Raw genomic sequence first — 25,324 nt, 5'->3', positions numbered from 1 at the left:
CCCGTCTGCGCCGGGCTGAGCTTGTCAGCCTGGGGAGCAGCTACTTCTCCTGGCTGTCCCCCAGTGATGGCAGGCTGGGGGACACCGGCTGGGCTCGCTCAGCGTTTCTCCTCCTTTCCAACCGGTGGCCTTTGGGGCAGGGAGATGGCAGAGGATGCTGCTGACCGGTGCTCGCCGTGAGGACCGCGTGGGCATGGGGCGGCAGCAGGGCAGGCCGGCGGCGCTGGGCTTCACCTGCAGCATGCTGCTGCTCGGCCGCTCCGCTCTCCAGCTGCCGGCTTTCTGGTGGTACCTCTTCCTCTCCGCCGATGGGCAGGAGGTGGCCACCTTCACGGTGCAGTACCGGGTGTTCGAGGAAGTGCCGCCGGGAACGCTGATCGGGACGCTGGCCGAGCACTTCGAGGGGGGCGAGAGCGGCGACGCGGCTGACGCCTTCCAGCTGATGGAGACCCCCGGCAGGTTCCCGCTGCGAGTGGGGAGCGGGGACGGGACGCTCAGCACGGCCGGCAGGGTGGACAGGGAGCAGCTGTGCCGGCACAGCGAAGCCTGCTGGGTCTCCTTCGACGTGCTGGCCGCCCGAAACCTGGCCCTGATTCACGTGGAGGTTCAGGTGCTGGACATCAACGACAACGCGCCGCGGTTCCCCACCCCCGAGCTGGAGCTGGAGATCTCGGAGAGCGCATCCCTGCGGACGCGCATCCCGCTGGACAGAGCCCTGGACGCCGACGCCGGCCCCAACGCCCGCTGCTCCTATGCCCTCTCCCGCAGCCACCACTTCGCTCTGGAGCTCGTCCCCGGCTCCGACGGGACGCGGCACGCCGAGCTCGTCGTAGTGAAGGAAGTGGACCGGGAGCTGCACTCCTCTTTCGACCTGGTGCTGACGGCCACCGATCAGGGGGAGCCCCCCCGGTCAGGTACCGCTTTAATTAAAGTCATTGTCCTCGACTCCAACGACAACAGCCCCGTCTTCGCGGAGAGCTCTCTGACGGTCAAGGTGCGGGAGGATGCTCTGCCTGGGGCCCTCCTCGTGAGGGTCACGGCCACCGACCCCGACCAGGGCCCCAACGGGGAGATTGAGTACAGCCTGAGCAGGCATGCGCCCCCGGAGGTGCTGGGCACCTTCGGCATCGACGCCCGCACGGGCAGCGTGGTCCTGACGGGCCCGCTGGACTATGAGCAGACCCAGGCATACGAGCTGGACCTGCAAGCCCGGGACCTGGGTGCCAACCCCATCCCAGCGCACTGCAAGGTCCTGGTCCAGGTCCTGGACGTCAACGACAATCCTCCTGACGTCCGTGTCACCTGGGCTGCCCGGGCGCCGGTGCTCTCCGAAGCCCTCCCCAAAGACAGCTTCGTGGCTCTGGTGACGGCCAGCGACCCCGACTCGGGCAGCAACGGGCAGGTGCACTGCTCCCTCGGCCAGGGGGCCGAGCACTTCAGGCTGAAGCGGACCACCAGCCACAGCTACGTGCTGATGACCAGCGCCGTGCTGGACAGGGAGCTGTGCGCCGAGTACAACCTGACGCTGGTGGCGCGGGACCAGGGGGAGCTCCCCTTGGCTGTGCTGAAGCACCTCACCATCGGCATCAGCGATGTCAACGACAACGCCCCCTCCTTCGAGAGGGCCTCCTACGAGGCTGCGGTGGCCGAGAACAGCGAGGCTCCCGCCTTCCTGCTCACTGTCCGTGCCACCGACCCTGACCTGGGTTTTAACGGTGAAGTCACCTATAGCATCCTGGACCCCTCTGCTTCGGGTCTGGTCTCGATCGACCCCACCACTGGGGACGTTTTTGCCCTGCAAGTTTTTGACTACGAGCAGGTGAGGAGCCTGGAGTTCCTGGTGACTGCAGAGGATGGTGGTCAGCCCAAGCTGGCATCCAACGTCTCCCTCAGGCTGGCCGTGCTGGACCGGAACGACAACGCGCCCGTCGTCACCGCGCCGGCGCTGGTGGGAGGGGTGGCCACGCTCGCTGTCCTGGTCCACGCAGAGACTGGGTGCTTCTGGGTGGCCCCCGGGAACGGCAGCACCCAAGGGGCCGCAGCAGTGCCCAACGCCACGCTGGTGTCGTGTGCTGGCACTCCTCTCCTCTTCACCATCGCGGCCAGGGACCTGGACTCTGGCCTCAACGGGGCTCTCCGGTATGAGGTGGTGGGGGGGGATGATGTTGGCCTCTTCATCGTGGACCCTCTCCTGGGGCAGGTCTTCCTCAATGCCAGCAACGGCAGCAGCCTGGCGGGCAGCGAGCGGGAGCTGGTGGTGCGGGTGAGCGACGCTGGGGACGTGCCCCTGCACACCCTGGCCCGGCTCCGCTTGGTCTTCCGGCGCCATGGGTCCTTCTCCAAGATCTTGGCCCAGGATCCCAGCCAGCTGAGCTCCTCTCTGCTGGTCATTATCTGCCTGGTGGCTCTCCTGGGAGGGTGTCTTCTCCTTTTGGCTTTCACCCTGTCTTTGAGGAAGAAGGAGAAGAAGGATGGCATGGCCTACAACTGCAGGGAGGCTGAGGATGCCCGCAGGCAGCAGCAGCTCAAGAAGCCACACAGGCAGATCCAGAAGGCAGACATCCACCTCGTCCCGCTGCTCCGGGGCCGGCCCCGGGAGGAGGAGCCTCCCCGCTCCTGCCAGGAGGATCTGCCCAGCACGCCTGCCCCAGCACCGGGAAGCCCCCCTCAAGCTCCCCTCCACCTCACCCCCACTCTCTACAGGACCCTGAGAAATCAGAGGACCCAAAAAGACTCGGAGGAGGAGCAGGAGACCTTCAGCCTGCCCATCCTGCAGCGCCGGCCCTGCCAGCCCCACAGACCTAAACATTCAGCCAAAGAAGCTGTGAGCTCCCCGGATGCACCGCTGCACTCCAAGAGCTTGGTGAAGCCACCACAAGGGCCCATGGGAGAGCCCCTACTGCCACCCAGCCAGCCTGTGGGTGCTGGGGAACCTGGGCACCCCCAGCCCCACCAGCAGATCCTCAGGAGCCTGGTCCGGCTGTCGCTGGTGGCACTGGCAGAGCAGAGCCCCAGTGGGGAGTTTGCCATGGAGTCACCACCAGTGCAGGTAGGAGCTGCCCAGCATGTTACTGGAGGTGCAGACCCCCCTCAAATCCTTCCTTGCCCGGCTCTTGCATAATGTGGGGTGGTGGCAATGTGCAGCCTCAATGATCTCTGGCTGATTCTCCTAGCCTTGGGTAGAAGTGCCCTGGCAGTAGGGGCTGGGTGGGCTGAACGGCTACCCCACCGCGGACAGGGTCTCCCCACCGCGGACAGGGTCTCCCCACCGCGGACAGGGTCTCCCCACACCCACCAGACCACCCTGGGAGCTGGGGTGGAGGATGGCTGCCACGGGGAGAAGGGGACAACCCCAGGGGAGTGTGTGGGTGGGGACTGGCGGGCAGGGGAAGCAGTGTGGGGCCAGGTGGGCTGCCCAGCCACTTGTTTTCCCTCCTTCATGGGGATGCTGAACCATCTGCAGGAGGAAGCTCTATAAAAAGGCCGGGGAGGGGGTGTCCACAGGGGACATCCTGGCAGGAAGCAGCTTGAGTGGCCACTGCTGGGGCTCAACAGGCTTTTCCTGCCTTACAGCAAATCTCGCAGCTGCTCTCCCTGCTGCACCAGGGCCAGTTCCAGCCCAGGACAAACCACAGGGGGAACAAGTACACGGCCAAGAATGGCAGCAGGTAAGGCCCTTCCCTTCTCCATGTCACGGTCCCTGTGTCTCTGAGGCCTCTGCTTCAGCCCCACTGGCTCCAAGAGGGTCCCCAAGGGCAGAAGACACTCAGGGCAAAACCTCACCGCTGGTTTTGCTGACCTGAGGCTGGGGAGGAAGGTCCTCCCTGTGCTCCTCAGGCCCTGGCCTCATGTTGGTATCCAGCACCCTCCTAGAGCTGCTCTTTGGCTCCTTCCTGGTGCACCTTTGGCAGCTCCTTCTGTACTCAGCTGAGCTCCTCCATGGCCACAAACCATCTCTCCATCCTGGGTAGGACACCGAAGTGTTCAAGTGTGATGGAAAGGTGCACTCGTGGGCACAGAGGGTGCCAGCTTGGGAGGCAGCAGCACAAGGGTGAGTTTTCTCCTGGCTCTGGGTGCTTTCTCAGAGATGCTCAGCTGACACCAGTTTGGGGAGCCTGTCCCTGGGGGGACAAGGGAGATGTCACCAGCAAGGATGGTAAGGGTTGAAATCATGGGATCACTTGGGATGGAAAAGACCTTTATGGTCATCAAGCCCAATCATCCAACTCTGCCAAGTCTGAGATCCCAGCTGTGTGCCTAAGACATTCCCAGAGACAACCTATGCAGCTTTCCCAGTGAATGATGCTCCTGACAGCTCTGGGTGAACACTCCTAAGGCTGCCAGAGCTTCACTGCCTTGCCATGTCCCATCTGTCCCCAGCTGCCCAGGCCATGGTCAGGCACAGCTTTCTCTTCCTCACTCATCATCTGCTCTGTCTTCTAAGGATGGAGAGGAAGGGACATCTGGGACAAGGCTGGGCTGTGATGCTCCTTGTCTGCTCCTAGAGGGTCTGCTTCTGATCCCACTGCTTTCGTTCATTAATTAGTGGGGACTGAAATGATGATGCCATTGGGTCTGTGAGGAATGCACTGAGAGGACAAATACCCTGGGGTGTGTGAAGAAGAGTGTGGCCAGCAGGATGAGGGAGGTTCTCCTCTCCCTCTACTCTGTGCTAGGGAGATCAAATCTGGATACTGGGTCCAGTTCTGGGCTCCCCAGTTCAAGAGAGACAGTGAACTACTGGAGAGAGTCCAAGAGAGGCTACAGAGATTCTGAGGGGCCTGGAGGAGGAAAAGCTGAGAGCCCTGGGGCTGTTTGGTCTGGAAAAGAGCAGCCCCAGAGGGAATCTGAGCAATGCTCAGTAAGAGAAAAAGGGTGGGGGCCAAGAGGCTGGGGCCAGACTCTTGTCAGGGGTGCCTAAGGACAGGACAGGGGCAATGGGAACAAACTGGAAGTCAGGAGGTTCCATCTGAAGAGAAGGAGAAACTTGTTTGCTGTGAGGGTGCTGGAAAGAGGTTGAGCAGGCTGCCCAGAGAGGTTGTGGAGTCTCCTTGTCTGGAGAGATTCCAACCTCCCTTGGCCATTGTGCTCCTGGGCAAGCTGCTGTGGGTGCTCTGCTCTAGCAGGGGGCTTGGAATGGGTGATCTCCAGAGGTCGCTTCCAACCCCACCATGCTGGGACTCTGAGAGGATGGCCACATCCCATCTCTGGGTCATTTTGGGGGGGTAACAAGCACCACACTCAGAGGAATGGATGGGGCAGGGTTGTGCTGAGGGTGGGAGTGACTGCAGTGCCTTACCCCCTGGCAGGGCTGCGGGGCTGGATGCTGACTGCATGAGCACCAAGGACAGCGGGCACGGCGAGAGCGAGGCGGAGGATCGCGACTCCGAGAGCGGCTTTGAGCTCTCTGTGCAGCAGCTGGTGGGAGAGGAGCTGGAGACCCTCTTGGAGCCACAGGCAGGTGAGGTGGCCTCACTGTCGGGAGCATGCTGGGGCTGATGGAGGGCTCCAGCAGTGGAATCTCCTCGAATAACACACTAAGCTCAGTCAGGAGCTAAATCTGGTTGGCCTGCAGCAAGCCAGGGGATGCTTAATCTCCTAGGGTGGCTGAGAGTAGCAGATGCATGGGAGAGCATCTGTGGACCATCTCCTGTGCTTTGGGACTTGCTGAGCTTCATGGTGGTGTTCTCCCCGTGTGTTTGATCACCCTTGGCAGGTCTGTACTCCCATGGATGTGTCTGCTCCTGCTTAACTGATTTGGCAGGCTGACTTCTGCCAGCCTCATGGCTGTTTTCATGGTCCATGCAGAGTGAGGAAGGTGAAGAGCTGTCCTTGCCAAGCCCTTCAGGATGTCACATACTTCCCACCAGGCTGAACTAGTCTGGTCTCATCTCCTGTGATTGACCCATTACTAAAGTCAGCATGTCTTGGTGATGTGGTGACCAGAACTGTGAGCAGTGTTTAAGATACACCTACAGCGCTGCTCTAAGGAGGTCTTCTGCTTTGTTCTTCATCCACCTCTTTCCAGAGGCACCAACAGAGTTTTCCACACACAGCTGCCTACCTTGCAGGTGCCAGGTCAGTCCTTGCCTCAATGGCTGGCTGCTGAGTCTCACCTGCACTGGTTTCTATGAACCCCTGACGGCCTCAGAGGCTCTTGTCACCATTCCCAACTTGCCAACTCCCGGCAGCAGGTTCATTTGGAGCAGTAGTTAACAAACAGTAGCTAATAAACCAAGCAATTTCATATCTGAGTTCCTGGGGCGCTGCAGGGTGAATGCCATCTGGGCCTGACATTTTCTACATGCTCCTTTTATTGATTTGTTCTACAAAATCTCTTCTCCTGGCATTTCAATTTGAAAGGCTTGGGCTGACTCATGTCCTGCCACAGACGGTTCGCCGTGGAGCCTCTCTGCTCTGCCACAGCAAGGGGAGCTGGCTGAGGTGTGCTGCTGTGGTGGGTTGATTTCCAGAGCTGGGTGTTTTCTCTGCCCTTGCTTAGAGGGAGAACCAAGGCTGCCTCTCCGTGTTGCCTTCCTGACCTGTTACTCCTGAAAGGCTGGGAGAAAAGAGAGCTGCAGAGGAAGGAAAGGCTGGGAGAAAGGAAAGCTGCAGTTGAAGGGCTAGGAGAAAGCAGAGCTGCAGAGGAAGCAGAGGCTGGGAGAAAAGAAAGCCACAAATGAAGGGAAGGCTGGAAGAAAGAGCTGTAGTTGAAGGGCTGGGAGAAAGGAGAGCTGCAGAGGAAGGAAAGGCTGGGAGAAAGGAGAGCCACAAGTGAAGGGAAGACTGGGAGAAAGCTGTAGCTGAAGGGCTGGGAGAAAGGAGAGCTGCAGAGCAAGGAAAGGCTGGGAGAAAGGAGAGCCACAAGTGAAGGGAAGACTGGGAGAAAGCTGTAGTTGAAGGGCTGGGAGAAAGGAGAGCTGCAGAGCAAGGAAAGGCTGGGAGAAAGGAGAGCCACAAGTGAAGGGAAGACTGGGAGAAAGCTGTAGTTGAAGGGCTGGGAGAAAGGAGAGCTGCAGAGGAAGGAAAGGCTGGGAGAAAGGAGAGCCACAAGTGAAGGGAAGACTGGGAGAAAGCTGTAGTTGAAGGGCTGGGAGAAAGGAGAGCTGCAGGTGAAGGGAAGACTGGGAGAAAGCTGTAGTTGAAGGGCTGGGAGAAAGGAGAGCTGCAGAGGAAGGAAAGGCTGGGAGAAAGGAGAGCCACAAGTGAAGGGAAGACTGGGAGAAAGAGCTGTAGTTGAAGGGCTGGGAGAAAGGAGAGCTGCAGGTGAAGCAGGGGCTGGGAGAAACAAGGCACAAGCTTCCTCAGGTTTACAGATCCTGCAGGCAAGAGCAGGGAGTGAACAGCTTGTCCAGCTCTAACCCAATGGTGTACTGACATAGGTAGACCTGCCCACACAGGTTCCACAAACCAGTCTCTGCTGTGGAGGAGAACCATGGAGTGTCATCTGTGCTGCTTGGATTTGGTTTCCTAAGCCCCTTCCCAAACCTCTTCCTTTTTCCTAACCCCTTTTACCATGTGACTGGAATTTCAGTGTCCCCTGGTTCACTGGATGCTGAGGCTGTCCCAGTGTGGTTTTCTGCCTGTGCAGTAGAGCTACAAGCAGGGAACTGCTGGAGAGTCCAGTGGAGGCTCCAAAGATGCTGAGGGGCCTGGAGCATCTCTGTGAAGAGCAAAGGCTGAGATCCCTGGGGGTGTTGAGACTGGAGAAAGAGTGGCCCCAGAGGGGATCTGAGCAATGCTCAGTGTGGCAGTTTCAAACCACCACACTCAGCAAGAGAGAAAGGGTGGGGGGCAAGAGGCTGGGGCCAGACTCTTGTCAGTGGTGCCCAGGGACAGGACAAGGGGCAATGGACACAAACTGGAAGCCAGGAGGTTCCATCTAAACGGGAGGAGAAAGTTGTTTGGTGTGAGGGTGCTGGAGGCCTGGAGCAGGCTGCCCAGAGAGGTTGTGGAGTCTCCTCTAAAGAGCTTCCAACGCTCCCTGGGCATTGTGCTCCTGGGCAGGCTGCTGTGGGTGCCCTGCTTTAGCAGGGGTTTGGGCTGGATGATCTTCAGAGGTCCTTTCCAACCCCACCATGCTGGGATTCTGTGACTAAAGAGGCTGCCCTGCTTCACAGGAGCAAAGCAACCTTCACCACGAGCCCAGACGGCACCGCCGGGCCTCCTTCCTCCTCCCAAACACAAACAGAGACATGGACTTGCATCCTGAGTGAAGGAGGAAGGAAGCATGGCTTGTGCTCAGGAATATCCCCACAGCTGGCCCAGGCTTTGTGCTGTTCACAGTGGGGGAGGCACTGCCCCAGTCCTCTGTCCCTGCCAGAGCTGGGGGTTCATGCTGGCAGCAGCCAGCAGGGGTGCTCAGCTCAGCGCTGTCTGCTAACACCTTTCCCCATCAGCAAAACAGGGCCTGCAGCAGCAGCTAAAACAACTTTATTGATTCCAAACCAAACCACCCCTCCCCAAGCACCATCACAGTGAGGCAGTGAAGAGTTATCCAGCAAATGAAATGATCAAACTGAAGGACCAGGACCAGCAGCCTTGGCTCTCTGCACAGCAACCAGGCTACTGTGGTGTCCTCCTGAAAAGCCAAAGCATCCAAACCTCCAGGCAATGGCAGTGGCTTCTTGCAGGCTGAGGAGAATGATGGATGCTGTAGAGCCAAAAAGATGGGGGAGCCCTGGGAGGTCCCTGAAGGAGCAGGCACTGAGGCTGAAAGACTGTGATTGTAGGAATACGTTGTGGAAGTCAAGCAGCACAAAAAGGTTTGGAGACTTCAGCTGGAAGAAAATTGTCATTGTGGAGTTGGCTCAGGGCAGCAGACTGCGTGGAGCTGCTGAAGGGTGTGGGATGGGTGCTCTTCTCCTGCTGGCTTTGCTCTTGCAGTCGTGCACCTGTGTGGTCCAGGCTTGCTCTTGGCAGCAGTGCAGTCAGGGGTTACACTGGCAGGACGCTGGGCTAAGGATGTAGGTGGTACAGGCAGGGAGAGCTGTTGCAGCAGCTGCCTCACCAGGACCAGGGTGGTTGTGTGTCTGGTGCTTCCTGTCTGCTCTTGGGGACATGGTTTAATGGTGTTGGGTTGATGGTTGGGCTCAGTGATCTTAGAGCCCTTTTCCAACCAAACCAATTCTCTGATCTCAGTGATGGATCTGCTCTCCTCTCCTTACCAGGTTTGAATCCCAGCCCTCACCCCTACCCCACCCCCACACAGAGCTGCTTTCCCAGGACAGGGAACGAGGACCAGTTATGTGGTTGGCCCAGGAAGGGGACTTGATTCAGTGACTGTGGGGCACATGCCCCAGAGTTTGGCAGGGTATTGGCTTCAGGACATGGTTTAATGACCACAGTGCTCTTAGGTTAAACTCAATGATCTTAAAGGTCTCTTCCAATCAAACCAATTCCATGATTCTATAGCTGTCTTCAGGAAGTAGCAGGACACATGCCTGGGATGGGGACCCTCCTTTCAGAGGTCATTTTCACAGAATCTAGAAATGGGGAGATTCAGATTGGATGTTAGGAGGAAGTTCTTCCCCATGAGGGTGGTGAGAGACTGGCACAGGTTGCCCAGGGAGGTGGTGGAAGCCTCATGGCTGGAGGTTTTGAAGGCCAGGCTGGATGTGGCTGTGAGCAACCTGCTGTAGTGTGAGGTGTCCCTGCCCATGGCAGGGGGCTTGGAACTGGCTGAGCCTTGAGGTCCCTTCCAACCCTGACAGTTCTATGAGTCTATGAATTGCAGAATGGTTTGGGTTGCAAGGGACCTCCAAAGCTCATCCAGTCCAAGCCCCCTGCAGTCAGCAGGGACATCCTCCACTAGATCAGATTGCTCAGAGCCTTCTTGAGCCTCACCTTAAGTATCTCCAGGGATGGGGCAACCTATCTCTCTGGGCAACCTGTTGCAGTGTTCCCCTACACTCATGGTGCAGAACTAGTTCCTAACATCAATCTAAGTCTGCTCTAACTTCAAACCATTGCCCTTTGTCCTATCACTGCAGGCCTTTGCAAGCAGTCCCTCTGCAGCCTTCTTGTAGCCCTCTTCAGGTACTGGAAGGCTGCTGTAAGGTCTCCCTGGAGACTCCTCTTCTCCAGGCTGGACAACCCCAGCTCCCTCAGCCTGTCCTCGTAGCAGAGTTGCTCAAGTTAGGGCCACATAATTATGATGACAGCAGCTCCTGTCCTCTGCCTGGGACTTACATTGTGGCTTTGCTGCTCTCAGTCAGTGTCTCCCAAACCCAGGGGTCACCTTGACCCTCAAGGGGCTGTGGGCAGGGGGCTGGAGAGAGTGGCTGTGCACCACATCACGCAGCCTTGTTTACCAACTGCATATTGTGTCTGCAAGCTCTTGTTTGGGAAGCTCTACCTTGACAAACAAGAGCCTTGTTTCCTTCCCTGCTGTCTGAGGGGGAAGCTATTCCAGGCTCAGCCTGCTGTGGGGTCCTTCCTTTCATTTCCAGTAGCTGTTTATTCCTGGACAGTTGTAATCACCTCTTCTTTTGCCAGCACTATTTTAAGCAGCAACACTTCCTTTGTCAGGGCTTATCTCACACAAATAATTGCAGGTTGTGGTCAGCTCCCCAGTGAGGATTTGCTTCCTTAGGCTCAGCAACCTTCAGGGTCCCCTCACGTAAGCCTGGACTTGCTCCTGCTTTTATCTCAAGAGTTTTCTTTCTTCTTCTGTCCTTACAAAGGGCTACAGAGATGATCAAGGGCCTGGAACACCTCTATGATGAGGAAAGATTGAGAGAATGAGGTCTTTCTAGGCTGGAAAAGAGCAGCCTGAGGGGCATCTCATCAATGCTGATTCAAGGGTGGGTGGCAGGAGGATGGGACCAGGCTTCTTTCAGTGTTGCCCAGTGACAAGACAAGGGGTAATGGGCACAAGCTGGAACATAAGAAGTTCCATCTGAACAAGGGGAGGAACTTAAGGGTGGTGGAGGCCTCAGGCTGCCCAGAGAAGTGCTGGAGTCTCCACCTCTGGAGACATTCAAAATCTGTGTAACCTGCCCTAGGTGATCCTGCTTCAGCTGGGAGGTTGGACTTGGTGATCTCCAGAGGTCCCTTCCATTCTGTGATTCAGATCCCCTTTTCCTACTGATGGACAATCAGATTTGTGTGCAATAGTGCTAATCACATCTCACCAGCCCTTGCAACAATCCCATGGATGCTTTCATGCCAACAGGGAACAGCCTGACCACCAAACTGTATGATTTCATTTGCTCATTTCGGGGCAGAATCACATTAGTGGCACAGTGATGAGCCTGCAGCCCACACCCACAGCAGGCTCCTCATCTGTTCCTGATTGATCAACAACTACTTTATAGCTCAAATTTTCCTCACTGGTCTTCAGCCACCCAGCTGTGCATTTTATCATCCAGGATTTCATTCTACTGCTGCTGTTATTGTATTCACAAGAACCCTTTTCTCTGCAGTTTCAATATGCCTTCTCAGCAGCAAATTCCCTCCCTAGAGTGGAAGTCTACCAGTGACCTTCTTTCTGCCCACTACTTCCCTCCCCCTCCCCCCTCCCCCAACCTTGAAAGCTTTCCATTGTTGCCTCCCTTTCAGCCAGTCCTAACCCCCTCACTTTCACTGCCTGTGCTAACACTTCAGTGAAGTGCCACTTGAGACTGCACCAAATGAGAAAGCAGAGTGACCCACGGGGTGGTTACATTAAAAACTAAACCCACAAGGTAAAACCCCCAGGAGTTTGAAGCTGCTTCTAGTTTGGGGTTTCAAGCTGCTGGTCTGGCTGGTGCTGCTGGTAGCTTGTCTCTGGACCTGTTTACAATCTCACAGTTGGGGGGGGGGGAAGTCTCTTTCTTTCTCAGTATTTCTTTTCCTTGCTGGTTTCTTCCTCATCTCTTCACGTCCACGCTGTGTGGTCTTCTCCACTCCATGTCTCACCAACAGCTCTTCATTGGTTTTTTGCTTTGCTTTTTTTTCCCCCCCTACTCCCTCCAGAGCTGGCCCTCAAGAGGCTGACAGCTGCTGACCCAGCATGGGTGGCTCGGCTCTCCTTGCCCCTCACCGGCAGCTACAAGGACAACGTCTTCTGCCCCGACTCTCCGCACTCACCTCAGGACGAGGAAGCTGCGAGGCAGGAGAAACCGAGGACCTTTGAGACCTTTGGCAAAGGTGCTGGGGCCGACTCCAACGCTGCTGGGACAAGACTAGCCAGCACTTTCCTCTCAGAAATGAGCACCCTCTTTGAGATGATCTTGTCCCAGAAGGTCCAAGTGCACAGCGAAACAGGCTCAGGGCTTCTGCGGCAGCTGTCGGCGCACGGGAAGAGCCTGGCGCCGGAGGACAGCGCTCCTGTTGTATAGGCAGCTTGGTGGCTGTGCAAAGGAGAGAAGAATCGAGAGTTTCATTCTACAGTTGGGGTGCACATGTGTGCTTTAACAGGGTCAGTGCATCCTCCCTCTCTGAGGCACATTCCCTCCTTTGCCTCACCCTGCAACTCTCCCCACGGTTGATCTCCCCTTGTTTAATGCCTTTTCACCCACCCTCTTCTTGCCCTCCTTGCTTTCCTCCTCTTCCACCTTCCCACCACACTCCAGGAGGGCCTTCTCCTCCCAGGCCAGGCTGATAGAGGGGCTGGGGGTGGGTATCAGATTAACCAGAGTCAGCTCTACCCTTGTGATCACAGCCTGTGCGCCACGGACGATCAAACGCCGCAGTCACTTGTTTTGCGACGTGCTGCAGGGTTGGGCTCCAGGATCTCAGCTCTTATTTAAATAAAATTGGTTGGTTGTTTTTCTTTTTTCCTCCTACCACCACCATCTCTGGACCAAGCTGCTGTAATGGTAGAGCTGCAGACAGCCTGAAATGGCAGCTCAGAAAGGGGAGATCTGCCTCTTGTCCCCACCTGATCCTTTCAGCTTCTGTGGCTCTACCACAGTCAGCTTGGCACGGAGCGCAACACCCCAAAATCAGCACTGGCACCTCTCCTACAGCTGCACTGCACGCCCACAATTTCTTTCTCCAAGCTCTCTTTTGAGGCCATCGGATTTTGGAAGCTAGTCCTTGCCCAGAAGCAGACAACAGATGGCTGGAGTCTGCCAAAGGTAACCTGGGAAAAGGGAAGCGTGAAAACGCCGCTTGGAAATGCTCAGTGGTAAGCTTCAAGCGCGTGAAGGGTCTTTTGCTTTGATCTGTGTGTACGTGAGCCACGAGGCAGAGCCTGGCTAGGAAACCAGGGGCCAGGCATCAGTGACAAAGGAAGCACACACAGGTGCTGCAAGCCCTGGGGGTTGGCAGAGCGTGGCAGGAGAAGGGTGGCAGAAGCATCTGGAGTGCAGCTGCAGGCTCACGCGGTGCTGCGCGGATGGCAGGCAGGTGCTCGCGAGCGGCGCACAAACAGGACTCCTCTGCACCACACTTTGGGCCTTCCAAGCATGATACAACCCCCCCCAGAGCAAATCTGGGGTGTGCTGGTAAAGTGGCTGTATAGGCAAGAGGTGGCTCAAGCCCTGGGCATGAGGGTAAGCTGTCTCCTCTGCTGCTAGGAGGAGCCTGCCAGCCTCCCCTCGTGACAGCTCAGGGCCACCCCTGCTGGCTCTGCTTCACCACATTTGTGTTTAAAATACTGCCCTGATTGCATCAGCTTGGAAGGGACCCTCAAAGGTCATCTTCTCCAACCCAGCAGGGACACCTCCAACTTGGAGCAGGCTGCCCAGGGCCACATCAAGTCTGATCTTGAATGTCCCTAGGGATGGGGCCTCAACCACATTCCTGGGCAACCCGTTCCAGTATTTTAGCACAACTTCCTCCTGATGTCCAACCTAAACCTCCCCTGCTCCAGTTTGAAACCACTGTCTGTGATTTCTCCAGACACCACAGGCCACAACATGCCTTCCTCCAAGGACAAGCCTCGAGCAACCTGATCTAGTGGGAGGTCTCCCTGCCCATGGCAAGTGGGGCTTAGAACTAGATGATCTTTAATGTCCCTTCCAACCCAACCCCTTCTGTGATTCTAGGAATCTGCGCCTTTGCTCAGGGTAGGGCTGTTGCATCAGGTGTCTCTGGGTGAGATTTTTGGCTGCCACTTTACTGTTAAGTTGCTCAACCCAGCAGACATGATCCTGGAGCACCTCAGCAGTGTCCTACCTGTGTTCTTTCTCCACACCCCCCGAGGTGCCAGTGCCCTGCTTTTAGTGTGCACACACACACAAGCCATAGCGGCAAGCTGCTCACACAGCTCATTTAAAACAGAGTACATGAGAGTTATCCTTCTTCTGTTGCTCCTGGGAGCAAATGACAAAAGCAACAGAGTGAGATTTCCCCAGGTAAGACTCTTTAATATCCAAACCTTCCACTGTTGCACCTGGAGTCTCCAAAGTGCTTTACAGATGACTCCATCTCTGGTAATAAAGCAGGCCTGATGGGTTTGCCCCAGCCGTGCTGCTACAGAAATATCTTGCTGGGTTTTTTCTTGTTGTTCTTTCACAAACAAAAGAGCCTCCTGCACCACAACAATGTCAACAGCCAAACTCTGGCTGGGATGCAGCTGTGCAAAGCAGGCAGGAGGCAGAGCTGTGGCTGGGAGGAGATGCAGCCCTCGGCATCCCGGGAGCACGCAGGGAAGACGAACGCACTGCACCATCTCACCTCTTCCTCTGCCAAGTTACTTTGATCTGCCTGTCAATGGGCAAGCTTTACACAAAAATACATCCTAAGCAGCAGGTTAAAAAAGGAGCCAAATTCCTCTCTCTCTTGGTTCAGTTTCCTGACTCTTCAAACTGCTTCCCTACCCTCCCCCTCCCCCGGCCACCCCCAGCCCCGTCCTGTGCTGACGGCTGGGTAAGCACCTCGTGGATTATCGCAGCATAGGAAATCCACCCGAGGAATTTCCTGCTAATTGTATCCTGCTTGATAAAGGAAATGGACTAAGAAAGCTTGGTCTGGGCAGAAAGAGAGACCAGACTAGACCAGAAGAACAATCAGATGCGTTGAGCTCCTCCCTTGCTGAATGGAGACCACAGCAAGTTCAGGATGGGGCCACTGCCTTTGTTTTCCAGAGGCTGAGTCTACACAAAGCAGCGAGAGCAGTGTGGCTACAGGAAGCCAGAGAGTTTGTACAGATGCCCTTGAACCAGTTTAAACTGGTGTGGACAAATGGCTTTTTCCGGATCCAGCTGCTCCAGGGGAAGAAATTATCCTACCAGCTGCTTGCTGCCTGCCTGTCACAGGTTACTGCCCACTGGGAGCATCCCTTGCCCACAGCAGTGAAAAGGAGCTGGCCTGCTACACAACACATTCTGCAGCCAGCCCTGCTCGTTGTGACTCAAAGGGGTGTACCCATGGGAGCAGCTTGCTGCCAGAGCTGAAGGAATCCTACAGAATCATAGACTTGTTTTGGTTGGAAAAGACCTCTAAGATCATCCAGTCCAACCAGCAACCCAACCCAACCCCACCATGGCCACCAAACCATGGCCCCAAGTGTCACAGCCACAGGGCTCTTGAACACCTCCAGGGATGGGGACTCCACCACCTCCCTGGGCAGCCTGTTCCAAACCCTGACCACTCTGGCAGGAAAGAAACTGGGGACCAAAGGACATTGCCAAGAGTGCAGCAAGTCCAAGGACCCACAGTGCTCTTAGGTTAAACTCAATGATCTTCAAGGTCTCTTCCAACCAAATCACTTCCATAATTCTGTGATTGTCTTCTGGAAGTAGCAGGACTCATGCACAGGATGGGGACCCTCCTTTCAGAGGTCACCTTCACAGAATTGCAGAATGGTTTGGGTTGGAAGGGACCTCCAAAGCTCATCCAGTCCAAGCCCCCTGCAGTCAGCAGGGACATCCTCCACTAGATCAGGTTGCTCAGAGCTTTGTCAAGCCTGACTTTAAGCATCTCCAGGGATGGGGCAACCTATCTCTCTGGGCAACCTGTTGCAGTGTTCCCCTACCCTCATGGTGCAGAACTAGTTCCTAACATCCAATCCAAATCTGCTCTAACTTCAAACCATTGCCCCTTGTCCTATCATTGCAGGCCTTTGCAAGCAGTCCCTCTGCAGCCTTCTTGTAGCCCTCTTCAGGTACTAGGAAAGCTGTTCTAAGGTCTCCCTGGAGCCTTCTCTTCTCCAGGCTGGACAACCCCAGCTCCCTCAGCCTGTCCTGGTAGCAGAGGTGCTTCAGTGCCCTAAAGTTAAGTTAGGGCCACATAATTATTAATCCAGCAGCTCCTGCCCTCTGACTGGGACTTGTGCTGCAGAACTTGTTCCTCACATCCAACCTCAATCTGCTCTTCTCTAGTTTGAAGCCATTGCCCCTCATCCTGCCACTACAAGCCACAGGAGATATCACAAGGCTCATTCTCAACCCTCCAGTACTTAAAAATGGCTCCTGTTGCATTAAGAGAAAACCTGCTCCTTCCACTCACTGCTAGCCTGCTTCCAGCTCCACAGAGGAAGAGCTGCCTGCCCTGCCTGCCTGTGTCCCTTACCTGTTGCTCTAGAAGCAGCAGTGGTGGGGCTCCAAGCGCTGCAGCTCCAGCGGTGCTGTGCTGCTTCCCAGGGCACGGCTCCATCCTGTGGCACCAAGCATCATGTGGAGTCCATCTGCACTCCAGGAGTGAGGCAGGGTGAGGGCAGGTTGTGCTGGCTGGGTGGTGTGCAGACCTGCAGGCACAGGCTCACTAGCCCAGAAAGAGGGGCTAGAGGAAGAGGCTCTTATTCCAGAAGGGAAGGTGTGCTTTGGTGGTGTGTCTGAAAGGAGAGGAAAGCAAGGTACTGATCAGAGTCACAGAATGGCTGGGGTTGGAAAGGATCTTACAGATCATCTTGTTCCAATCCCCCACAAACAGGGACATCTCCTACTAGGCCACCTTGCTCAACCTGCCATTGAACCCTTCCAGGTTTGGAGCCTTCACAACTTCTCTGGGCAACCTGTCCTAGTGCTTCATCACCCTCACAGAGAGGCATTTCTTCCTAATGTCTCATCTAAATGGAGCTTCTTCCAGTTTGAAGTCATCATCATCTCTTTCACTCCACAGACCTTGTCAAAAGTCCCTCCCCAGCTCTCCTGTAGCCCCCTTCAGGTACTGGAAGGCTGCTCTAAGGTCTCCCTGGAGCCTTCTCTTCTCCAGGCTGAACACCCCCAGCTCTCTCAGCCTGTCCCCATAGGGGAGGTTCCCCAGCCCTCTGATCACCTTCATGGCCTCCTCCGGACCTGCCTTAACAGTTCTATGTCCTTATAGTGTTGAGGGACTCCAGAGCTGAACACAGCACTGCAGGTGGGGTCTCACCAGAGTAGAGTGGGAGAATCCCTTCCCTTCACCTCCTGCTTCTTAATGACACAGCATAGCATGGGACCAGTTCTTCCACTTCAGCCTGACTGGTGAGCAGCAGAAAGAACCGAGAAAGGAAAGCGCTCCCTTCAGTAAAGGGGACTTCTTCTTGCCATGGCCTTATGCTGCTTTTCCTCAGACAATCTAAGCCCCCCTTTTATGGGGTCCACAGCCCCACAGAGCCCCACACCCCCTCTTTCCTTCCCCACCCCTGGTACCTTCCAGCTCCTCTGCCAGCAGGCGCAGCCTCTGCCGCGCGCTGGGGTTCCCCGCCGCGGCTGACTGCCGGTAGTGCCTCATCGCCTCTGCCAGGTTCTGCTGCACGCCGAGGCCCTGCTCATAGCAAACGCCCACGTGGTACCTGCTCTGGGCATCCTAGCCACGGGAGAAAGCAGAGCCATCAGCCTCACACCAGGGAGACGTGATGACAGCACATGAAAGGCGAGCAGCCAGCCTGCAGCACCACCTTTGAAGCTGGTTGATCTATCCTCGGTCAGCTCCGTGCAAGTTTACTCCTCCGTCCCTCAGACCACGTCTGCAGGAATTTCACCTCTTCTCTGAGCATATACTGAAGCAGAATTGCTGACCAGCTGCCTCCAACTCAGACTCTCAGAATACCAGCATGGTAGGGGTTGGAAGTAGCCTCTGGAGCTCATCCAGTCCAACCCCCCTGCTCCAGCAGGGCACCTACAGCAGCTTGCCCAGGAGCACAATGCCCAGGGGGGAGCTGGAAGCTCTCCACACAAGGAGACTCCACAGCCTCTCTGGGCAGCCTGCTCCAGGCCTCCAGCACCCTCACACCAAACAACTTTCTCCTCCTGTTCAGATGAAACCTTCTGGGTTGCAGTTTGTGCCCACTGCCCATGGTGCTGTCACTGGGCACCATAGAGAAAGAGTCTGTCCCCATGCCCTTGCCCCCCACCCTTTATCTCTTGCTGAGCATTGAGAAGATCCCCACTGGGGCTGCTCTTCTGCAGAGTAAGTGGTCCAAGGACCCTGCTCCTTCATAGAATTCATAGAATGGTTTGGGTTGGAAGAGATCTTAATGATCATCCAGTTCCAACCCCCTGCCATGGGCAGAGACACCTCCCACCAGCCCAGGTTGCTGAAGGCCTCATCCAGCCTGGCCTTGAGCACCTCCAGGGAGAAGGCATCCACAATCTCCCTGGGCAACCTGTGCCAGTGTCTCCCCACACTCACTCTAAAGAATTTCTTCCTAATCTTCAGCTTACATCTCCTCTCTTCCAGCTTCAATCAAATCCCTTCCTAGTTAAATTCACTGATTGCCTTCAACATTCAGAGCATTGTCACAGGAACAAAGGAACTGCTGCCTCTGCAGAGTATCCTGATGGATTGTCTCAGGGCTAAGGGGACTTGGGCAGCCTTGACTGCACCCACATACTGCTCACACCCAAACTGAGCACACCCTGTGGACTGCCCTACTTCAGGTCATGCAGAAGTCTCATGGCAACATAACAAATGCCACAGAGATACTTGCTGCCAAGTGTTGGAAGAGTCACCTCAGCAGCATCATGATGGTCATCAGGCCTTTGACACCACTGTCTGGCTCAGCCACACCTAATTATGCTCCAGAAGGAATCTCAGGCAGTGGAAACCAAGCTGTGCAAATCACAGGATGGTTTGGGTGGGAAGGGACTTTCAAAGGTCATCCAGTCCAACACTCCTGCAGTCAGCAGGGACATCTGCAACTACAGCAGGTGGCTCAGAGCCATGAACAACCTGACCTGGAATGGTTCCAGGGATGGGGCATCTCCTACCTCTTTGGGCAACCTGGGACAGGATCTCAGCACCCTCAGTGTCAAACATTTCTTCCTTCTCTCCACTCTGAATCTCCCTGAGTTCAAACCATTAGCCCTTGTCCTGTCACAGGAGGCCCTGCTCAAAAGCCTGTCCCCAGCTTTCTGATCAGCTCTTCAAGCATTGAAAGGTCACCAGAAGGTCTCCCTGGAGCCTTCTCTTCTCCTGGCTGAACAAGCCCAACCCTCTCAGCCTGGCCTCACAGCAGAGGGCTTCCAGCCCTGCCAGCATTGCTGTGGCCTCTTCTGGCCCTGCTCCAAGAGGTCCCTGTCTGTGCTGAGGAATCCAGAGCTGCCCCAGCACTGCAGGTGGAGTCTCAGCAGAGCACAAGAGAGGGGCAGAATCCCCTCCCTGCCCCTGCTGCCGGGGATGCCAACCCAAACTCCTGATATGTTTATGTGTTGGCTGTGCACTTTATCTGAGATCCCATAGGAGCAAAAGGCTCTCCCAGAGAGCAAGGAGAAAAAGGGTCTCCCAGAGAGCAAGGAAGCAAGATGATGGTTCTGAACACACTGTAAAGCCCTCCTGGGCTAGTGGTCACACAGACCTTTTCTGGCAAACAAGCCAGCAACGTGCCTCAGTGCGTGCCTGCCTGAAGCACGATCTAAACAAGGCTTGGCAAAGCACCAGAAAAGAAGAAAGGAAGTAAAGTAGCAAGTTTTAATGAAGCCATGAGGAAAGAACATATTGCAAGTGTTGCTGCCTGGGGATGTAGCTGGTAGAGGGAAGCGAGGAACTTCACTGAGTGGGTGCTCTGCAAAATGTTGCAAGCCTCCGTTTCTGACAGCAACAAACTTCTTCAGAGAGGAGATAAACATGTTGAAGGATTGGCACTTCAGATGTGACAAGAGACAGGGTTAAGTGAGTATGAAGCACTCCAGTAGCCATCTCGTGGCTGCTGAACACCTCTGAGACAAGAACAGGAGGAGAGCAGATCCCCAAATTAGCACGGCAGGAGCGCCGGCGACGCGCTTGGGAACGGAGAAGGTCGGGCCTGGTTCCCCCACAACACTTCTCCGTGGCTTCTAGATTCCATGGCTGCATGGATAAAACGAGGGAGGAGGATAAAAAGTAGTAACCAAAGTAAAAAGCAGTTCTCTGAAGCTTCCTTGTATTTGGAAGAACACTTGTCAGAGTTCCTCCCTCAGCTCCAGCAGAGAGGAAGAGCCCGAGACGGAAGCACTGAACCCATGACTTTTTGTGCCTGCTCTGCCTCTTTGGAGCTGGAGATGAGGAGTGCTGCCTTCACCTCACCCAGCTCCAGGAGTCTTATGAGGGACTAGACAGGGTAATGGGAAAGGAACACAGAATGGGTTTGCTTGGAAGAGACCTTAAAAGACCATCTAGTCCAACTAGCTCTCTGAGCCTGGGGAGGGGAGATTGAGACTGGAGATGAGGAAGAAATTCTTTCCAGTGAGGGTGGTGAGAGACTGGCACAGGTTGCCCAGGGAGGTGGTGAAAGCTTCATCCCTACAGGCTTTTAAGGCCAGGCTGGATGTGGCTGTGAGCAAGCTGCTGTAGTGTGAGGTGTCCCTGTCCATTGCAGGGGGGTTGGAATTGGCTGATTCTTGAGGTTCCTTCCAGCCCTAACTATTCTATGAGAGGGGCAAGGACTTGGTGTGAAGAGGAGCAGGCACTGAGAGGGAACTGCAAGGGGCTGAGCAGCCTCCAATGTCCCTCTGTAAATGATGAATCTGGTTTTGGACCTCCAGAAATCCATGTGCTCACCCTGCCCAGGGTCTGCTGATCACCAGCTCAGACCTGAGTTCATCTGGGCTGTGTTGTCCACTGAAACACAGATAAGGGTATCTCCCAGGGTGGAAGCTTCCAGGAGAAGCAGCAGAAGATCCTCCCCTGGAGTCACATTGGCATTTCAGCCTCCCTGTGTGCCTGGGATGAGCTTCTGACCTGAGTCACGACAAACCAAGGCTTTGAGATTCCTTTTCTCTTGCAAAGCACAGCAGTGGGTCAGCCAGTCTGAGATCTTCAGGAAGCTATCACACACACCCTCTCCAAGTAGGTTTAGCTTTGAACACCAAATAATTCCTCTTGGCATCTGGTATAGGTGATCCTGCTCTGGCAGGGGGGTTGGACTAGATGATCTCTTGAGGTCCCCTTCCAACCCCTAACATTCTGTGATTCTGTGGTCCCATAGTCCCAAAGTAAAGCCAACTGAACAATTATAGAATGGTTTGGGTTGGAAGGGACCTTGAAGATCACCTACTCATGGAGCCCTTCCCCTAGCAGAACATCAGGAGTCACAGAATCAACCAGGTTGGAAAAGACTTTGGAGATCATCAAGTCCAAATTGTTACCTAATACCTCCTGACAACTAAACCATGGCTCCAAGTGCCACATCCAAGCCTTTTTTGAACACCACCAGGGATGGGGACTCCACCACCTCCCTGGGCAGCACATTCCAATGGCCAAATACTCTTTCTGGGAAGAACTTTCTCCTCACCTCCAGCCTAAACTTCCCCTGGCACAGCTTGAGACTGTGTCCTCTTGTTCTGTTGCTGGTTGCCTGGGAGAAGAGATCAACCCCCACCTGGTTACAACCTCCCTTCAGGTAGTTGTAGAGAGCATTAAAGTCTCCCCTGAGCCTCCTCTTCTCCAGGCTAAACAACCCCAGCTCCCTCATCCCAGAGAGCCTATGCAGGAGCCTGCCACCAGAGCCCAGGCTGTGGTAGCTCTGCTGCCAGCATCCAATGGGAAGCAGAGGTGAGAGAGATGACTTGGTTCTGGGAATTGGCATGGTTGTGATCAAAACATGGAGGGTAGAGGGCTTGCAGAAGGACCTGGACAGGCTAGATCAATGGGTTGTTGCACTCAGGTCACAGCAACCCCATGCAACACTAAAGGCTTGGGGCAGTGGCTGGAAAGTTCCTGGTGGAAAAAGACCTGGGGGGGAGTTGGCTGACAGCTGGTTGAAGGTGAGCCAGGGTATGCCCAGGTGGCCAAGAAAGCCACCAGCATTCTGACCTGTACCAGCAATAGTGTGGCCAGCAGGACCATGGCAGGGATTGTCTCCTTGTACTCAGCACTGATGAGCCTACATCTTAAATCCTGGATTCAGTTTTGGGCCTCTCACTCTGAGAAGGACATTGAGGTGCTGATGCTTGTCCAGAGTAGGGCAACAAAGCTGGTGAAGGGTCTGGAGAACAGGGCTGGGGAGGAGCAGCTGAGGGAACTGGGGTTGTTCAGCCTAGAGACAAACAGGCTGAGGGGAGACCTCCCTGCTCTCTACAACTCCCTGAAAGGAGGCTGGAGTGAGGTGGGGGTTGGGCTCTTCTCCCAAGTAACAAGTGACAGGATCAGATGAAATGGCCTCAAAGTTACACCAGGAGAGGTTTAGGTTGGACATTAAGAAAAATTTCTTCCCCAAGAGTGCTGTCAAGCCCTAGAACAGGCTGCCCTGGGCAGTAGTGGAATCACCATAGCTGAAGGGGTTTCAAAACCACAGCAAAGTGACACTGAGGGACATTGGTAGTATGGTGTTAAGGGTTGGTACTGATGATCTGAAAGGTCTTTTCCAGCCTAAACTCTATGATTCCAAGTTCTCAAAATGACTGAGCAGTGAAAGAGGTTATCTGAAGAGGGTGTGGATGCTCCACAAAGGGAAACCTGCCAAATTATGCTTGATGAATACAAGCACTGGTGGTGCAAGAACCACCCCAAGCCAACAGGGCTGTTCCTCTCTTCGTGTTCTGTGGGCTCAGCACTCCAAAGCTTCCTTCCTCTCCAGGATGCACCAAGGTTCCACTCTGCCCTATCAGATTTTGCTCTCCAGTCCTGGCACTAGCTCCCATTTCCAAGAAGCCCTGAAACCTGGCACCTGTAACCTGCAGTGATCCCAAGCTGAGAACAATCAGAAGTTGCCAAGGGCTTACTTACGCCGCTTTGGGCCGCCAGCAGCAGGTACTTCAGACCTCTCTCTTCCTTAGGTTGCAGGCCCCTCAGGTAGAAGACTCCAAGATAAGCCTGTGCCTGCAATAAAACCACACAACACACATCAGCCAGCATCTTCCCTCTTCAGAACTTCAGGTTTTCAGCAAGTTGTTTGAATGCCACAGTCACTGTGGCAAGATGTGTGCCCAGCACACTGCTTGCTGCAGAGCCTCTCGAGGGAAGGTGGAATTCACAGCTTGCATTGGGTGGGAAGGGACCCTGAAAGGTCATCTTGCCCAACCCCCTGCAGTCAGCAGGGACACCTCCAACTACATCAAGCTGCACAGGGCCACATTAAGTCTGACCTTGCACACAGTCTCAAGCTGCACCAGGGAAAGTTTAGGCTGGAGGTGAGGAGAAAGTTCTTCACTGAGAGAGTTGTTAACCGTTGGAATGTGCTGCCCAGGGAGGTGGTGGAGTCACCATCCCTGGAGGTGTTCAAGAGAGGACTGGATGTGGCACTTGGAGCTATGGTTTAGTAGTCATGAAGTCTTGGGTGACAGGTTGGACTTGATGATCTTGGAGGTCTTTTCCAACCTTATTGATTCTATGATCCCTGGGCAACCTGTTCCAGTGTCTCACCACCCTCACTGTGCAGAACTTCCTCCTGATGACCCAACCTAAATCTGCCCTGCTCCAGTTTCAAACCATTGCCCCTCATCCCATCATCACAAGCTCTTCTCAGCAGTCCCTCCCCAGCCTTCCTGTAGGCCCAAGTAAAAATCCTCCTGAGCTGGCAAACAAACACAAAAAAGATGACATTTGATCTGCAGAACTCCGCTGTGTGCGGTGAACATCGCCACGCTCGCAGCCCAAGGCCCAGAATATCCTTTCAAACTGTACTGTGGAAAGCCAGAGCAAGGCTCCTACTCGTGAGCTGTCCATAAGACAGAGCAGATGTACTTCCTGGAACAGTGTGCTCCAAGAGGGACTGCCAGAACGACAAGATGGCACATGCCTCAGTGCGTCTCCTGGAGAGTGGGAAAGGAGGGCAAGGTACACAGATCCTCGTGGATGAATCATCTTGAGAACTCCCAGACACAATATGAGGATCTGTTCTGAATTCAAGCATCTCAAGGAAGTTCTTCCCCCAAAAGCAACCTGTACTCATGCAATCAAGAGGAGATGACACACAGAATCAGAGAATCCTTTTTGGTTGGGAAAGGCCTTTAAGATTATCAACTCCAGCCATTCTCTAGCTCTACCAAGGCTGGTGACTCTACCAAGGCGGTAGACTGAACATGAGCCTGCAGTGTGCCCAGGCAGCCAAGAGGGCCAATGGCATCCTGGCCTGCAACAGGAACAGTGTGGCCAGCAGGAGCAGGGAGGTCATTCTGCCCCTGTACACTGCACTGGTTAGGCTGCACCTCGAGTACTGTGTCCAGTTCTGGGCCCCTCAGTTTAGGAAGGAGGTTGACTTGCTGGAACGAGGCCAGAGAAGGGCAACAAAGTTGGTGAGGGGTTTGGAACATAAGCCCTACGAGGAGAGGCTGAGGGAGCTGGGGTTGCTTAGCCTGGAGAAGAGGAGACTCAGGGGTGACCTTATTGCTCTCTACAACTACCTGAAGGGAGGTTGTAGACAGACGGATGTTGGTCTCTTCTCCCAGGCGGCCAGCACCAGAACAAGAGGACACAGTCTCAGGCTGCGCCAGGGGAGGTTCAGGCTGGATGTTAGGAAAAAGTTCCTCACAGAGAGAGTGATTGCACATTGGAATGGGCTGCCTGGGGAGGTGGTGGAGTCACCATCACTGGAGGTTTTCAGGAGGAGACTTGATGGGGTGCTTGGTGCCGTGGGTTAGATGTTTGGGTGGTGTTGGATTGGTTGATGGGTTGGACACGATGATCTTGAAGGTCTCTTCCAACCTGGTTTACTCTATGTATTCTATGGTGCTAAGCCATGTTCCTCAGCACCACATCTCTGTCTCTTTTATACCCCATTAGGGATGGGGATTCAACCACTTCCAACAGTAGCAGCCTGTTCCAGGGCTTGACAACCCTTTTGGGGAAGAAATCCTCATGTCCAACCTAAACCTTCCCTGGGACAACTTGAGGCCATTTCCTGTGGTCCTGTCACTTGTTATCTGGGAGAAGATGCAAACACTCATATAGCTTCAACCTCCTCTCAGGCAGTGGTAGAGAGCCTCCTTTCCTCCAGAATAAACAACCCCAGTTCCCTCAGCTGCTCCTCACCAGCCCTGTTCACTAGACCCTTCACCAGCTTCATTGCCTTTCTCTGGACAGGCTCCAGCAGCTCAATGTCTTTCTTGCAGTG

At 55.0% G+C, this 25,324-nt stretch overlaps 2 protein-coding genes across 2 annotated transcripts in view; one reads left to right on the top strand and one right to left on the bottom strand.

Annotated features, from left to right (window-relative positions):
• Positions 1-12,323, top strand: PCDH12 (protocadherin 12). The gene is made up of 4 exons (XM_054168337.1): positions 1-3,049; positions 3,574-3,668; positions 5,310-5,461; positions 11,959-12,323. The coding sequence occupies exons 1-4, from the start codon at positions 155-157 to the stop codon at positions 12,321-12,323; spliced, it is 3,507 nt and encodes a 1,168-aa protein (XP_054024312.1). The 5' UTR covers positions 1-154.
• Positions 12,227-25,324, bottom strand: part of DELE1 (DAP3 binding cell death enhancer 1) — a 26,763-nt gene continuing 13,665 nt past the window's right edge. Inside the window, exons 9-12 of the mRNA XM_054168338.1 lie at positions 22,999-23,091; positions 17,505-17,661; positions 16,444-16,705; positions 12,227-12,335 (exon numbers count right to left, since the gene is read on the bottom strand). Coding sequence (XP_054024313.1) covers positions 16,452-16,705; positions 17,505-17,661; positions 22,999-23,091 — 504 coding nt within the window. The 3' untranslated portion in view covers positions 12,227-12,335; positions 16,444-16,451. The remainder of the gene's footprint in view (positions 12,336-16,443; positions 16,706-17,504; positions 17,662-22,998; positions 23,092-25,324) is intronic.

This window comes from Dryobates pubescens, chromosome 16 (assembly GCF_014839835.1).
Source record: "Dryobates pubescens isolate bDryPub1 chromosome 16, bDryPub1.pri, whole genome shotgun sequence".
Classification (NCBI taxonomy): Eukaryota; Metazoa; Chordata; class Aves; order Piciformes; family Picidae; genus Dryobates; species Dryobates pubescens.
Note: the sequence above shows the minus strand (reverse complement) of the source record. Positions and strands in the feature narration are given on the sequence as shown.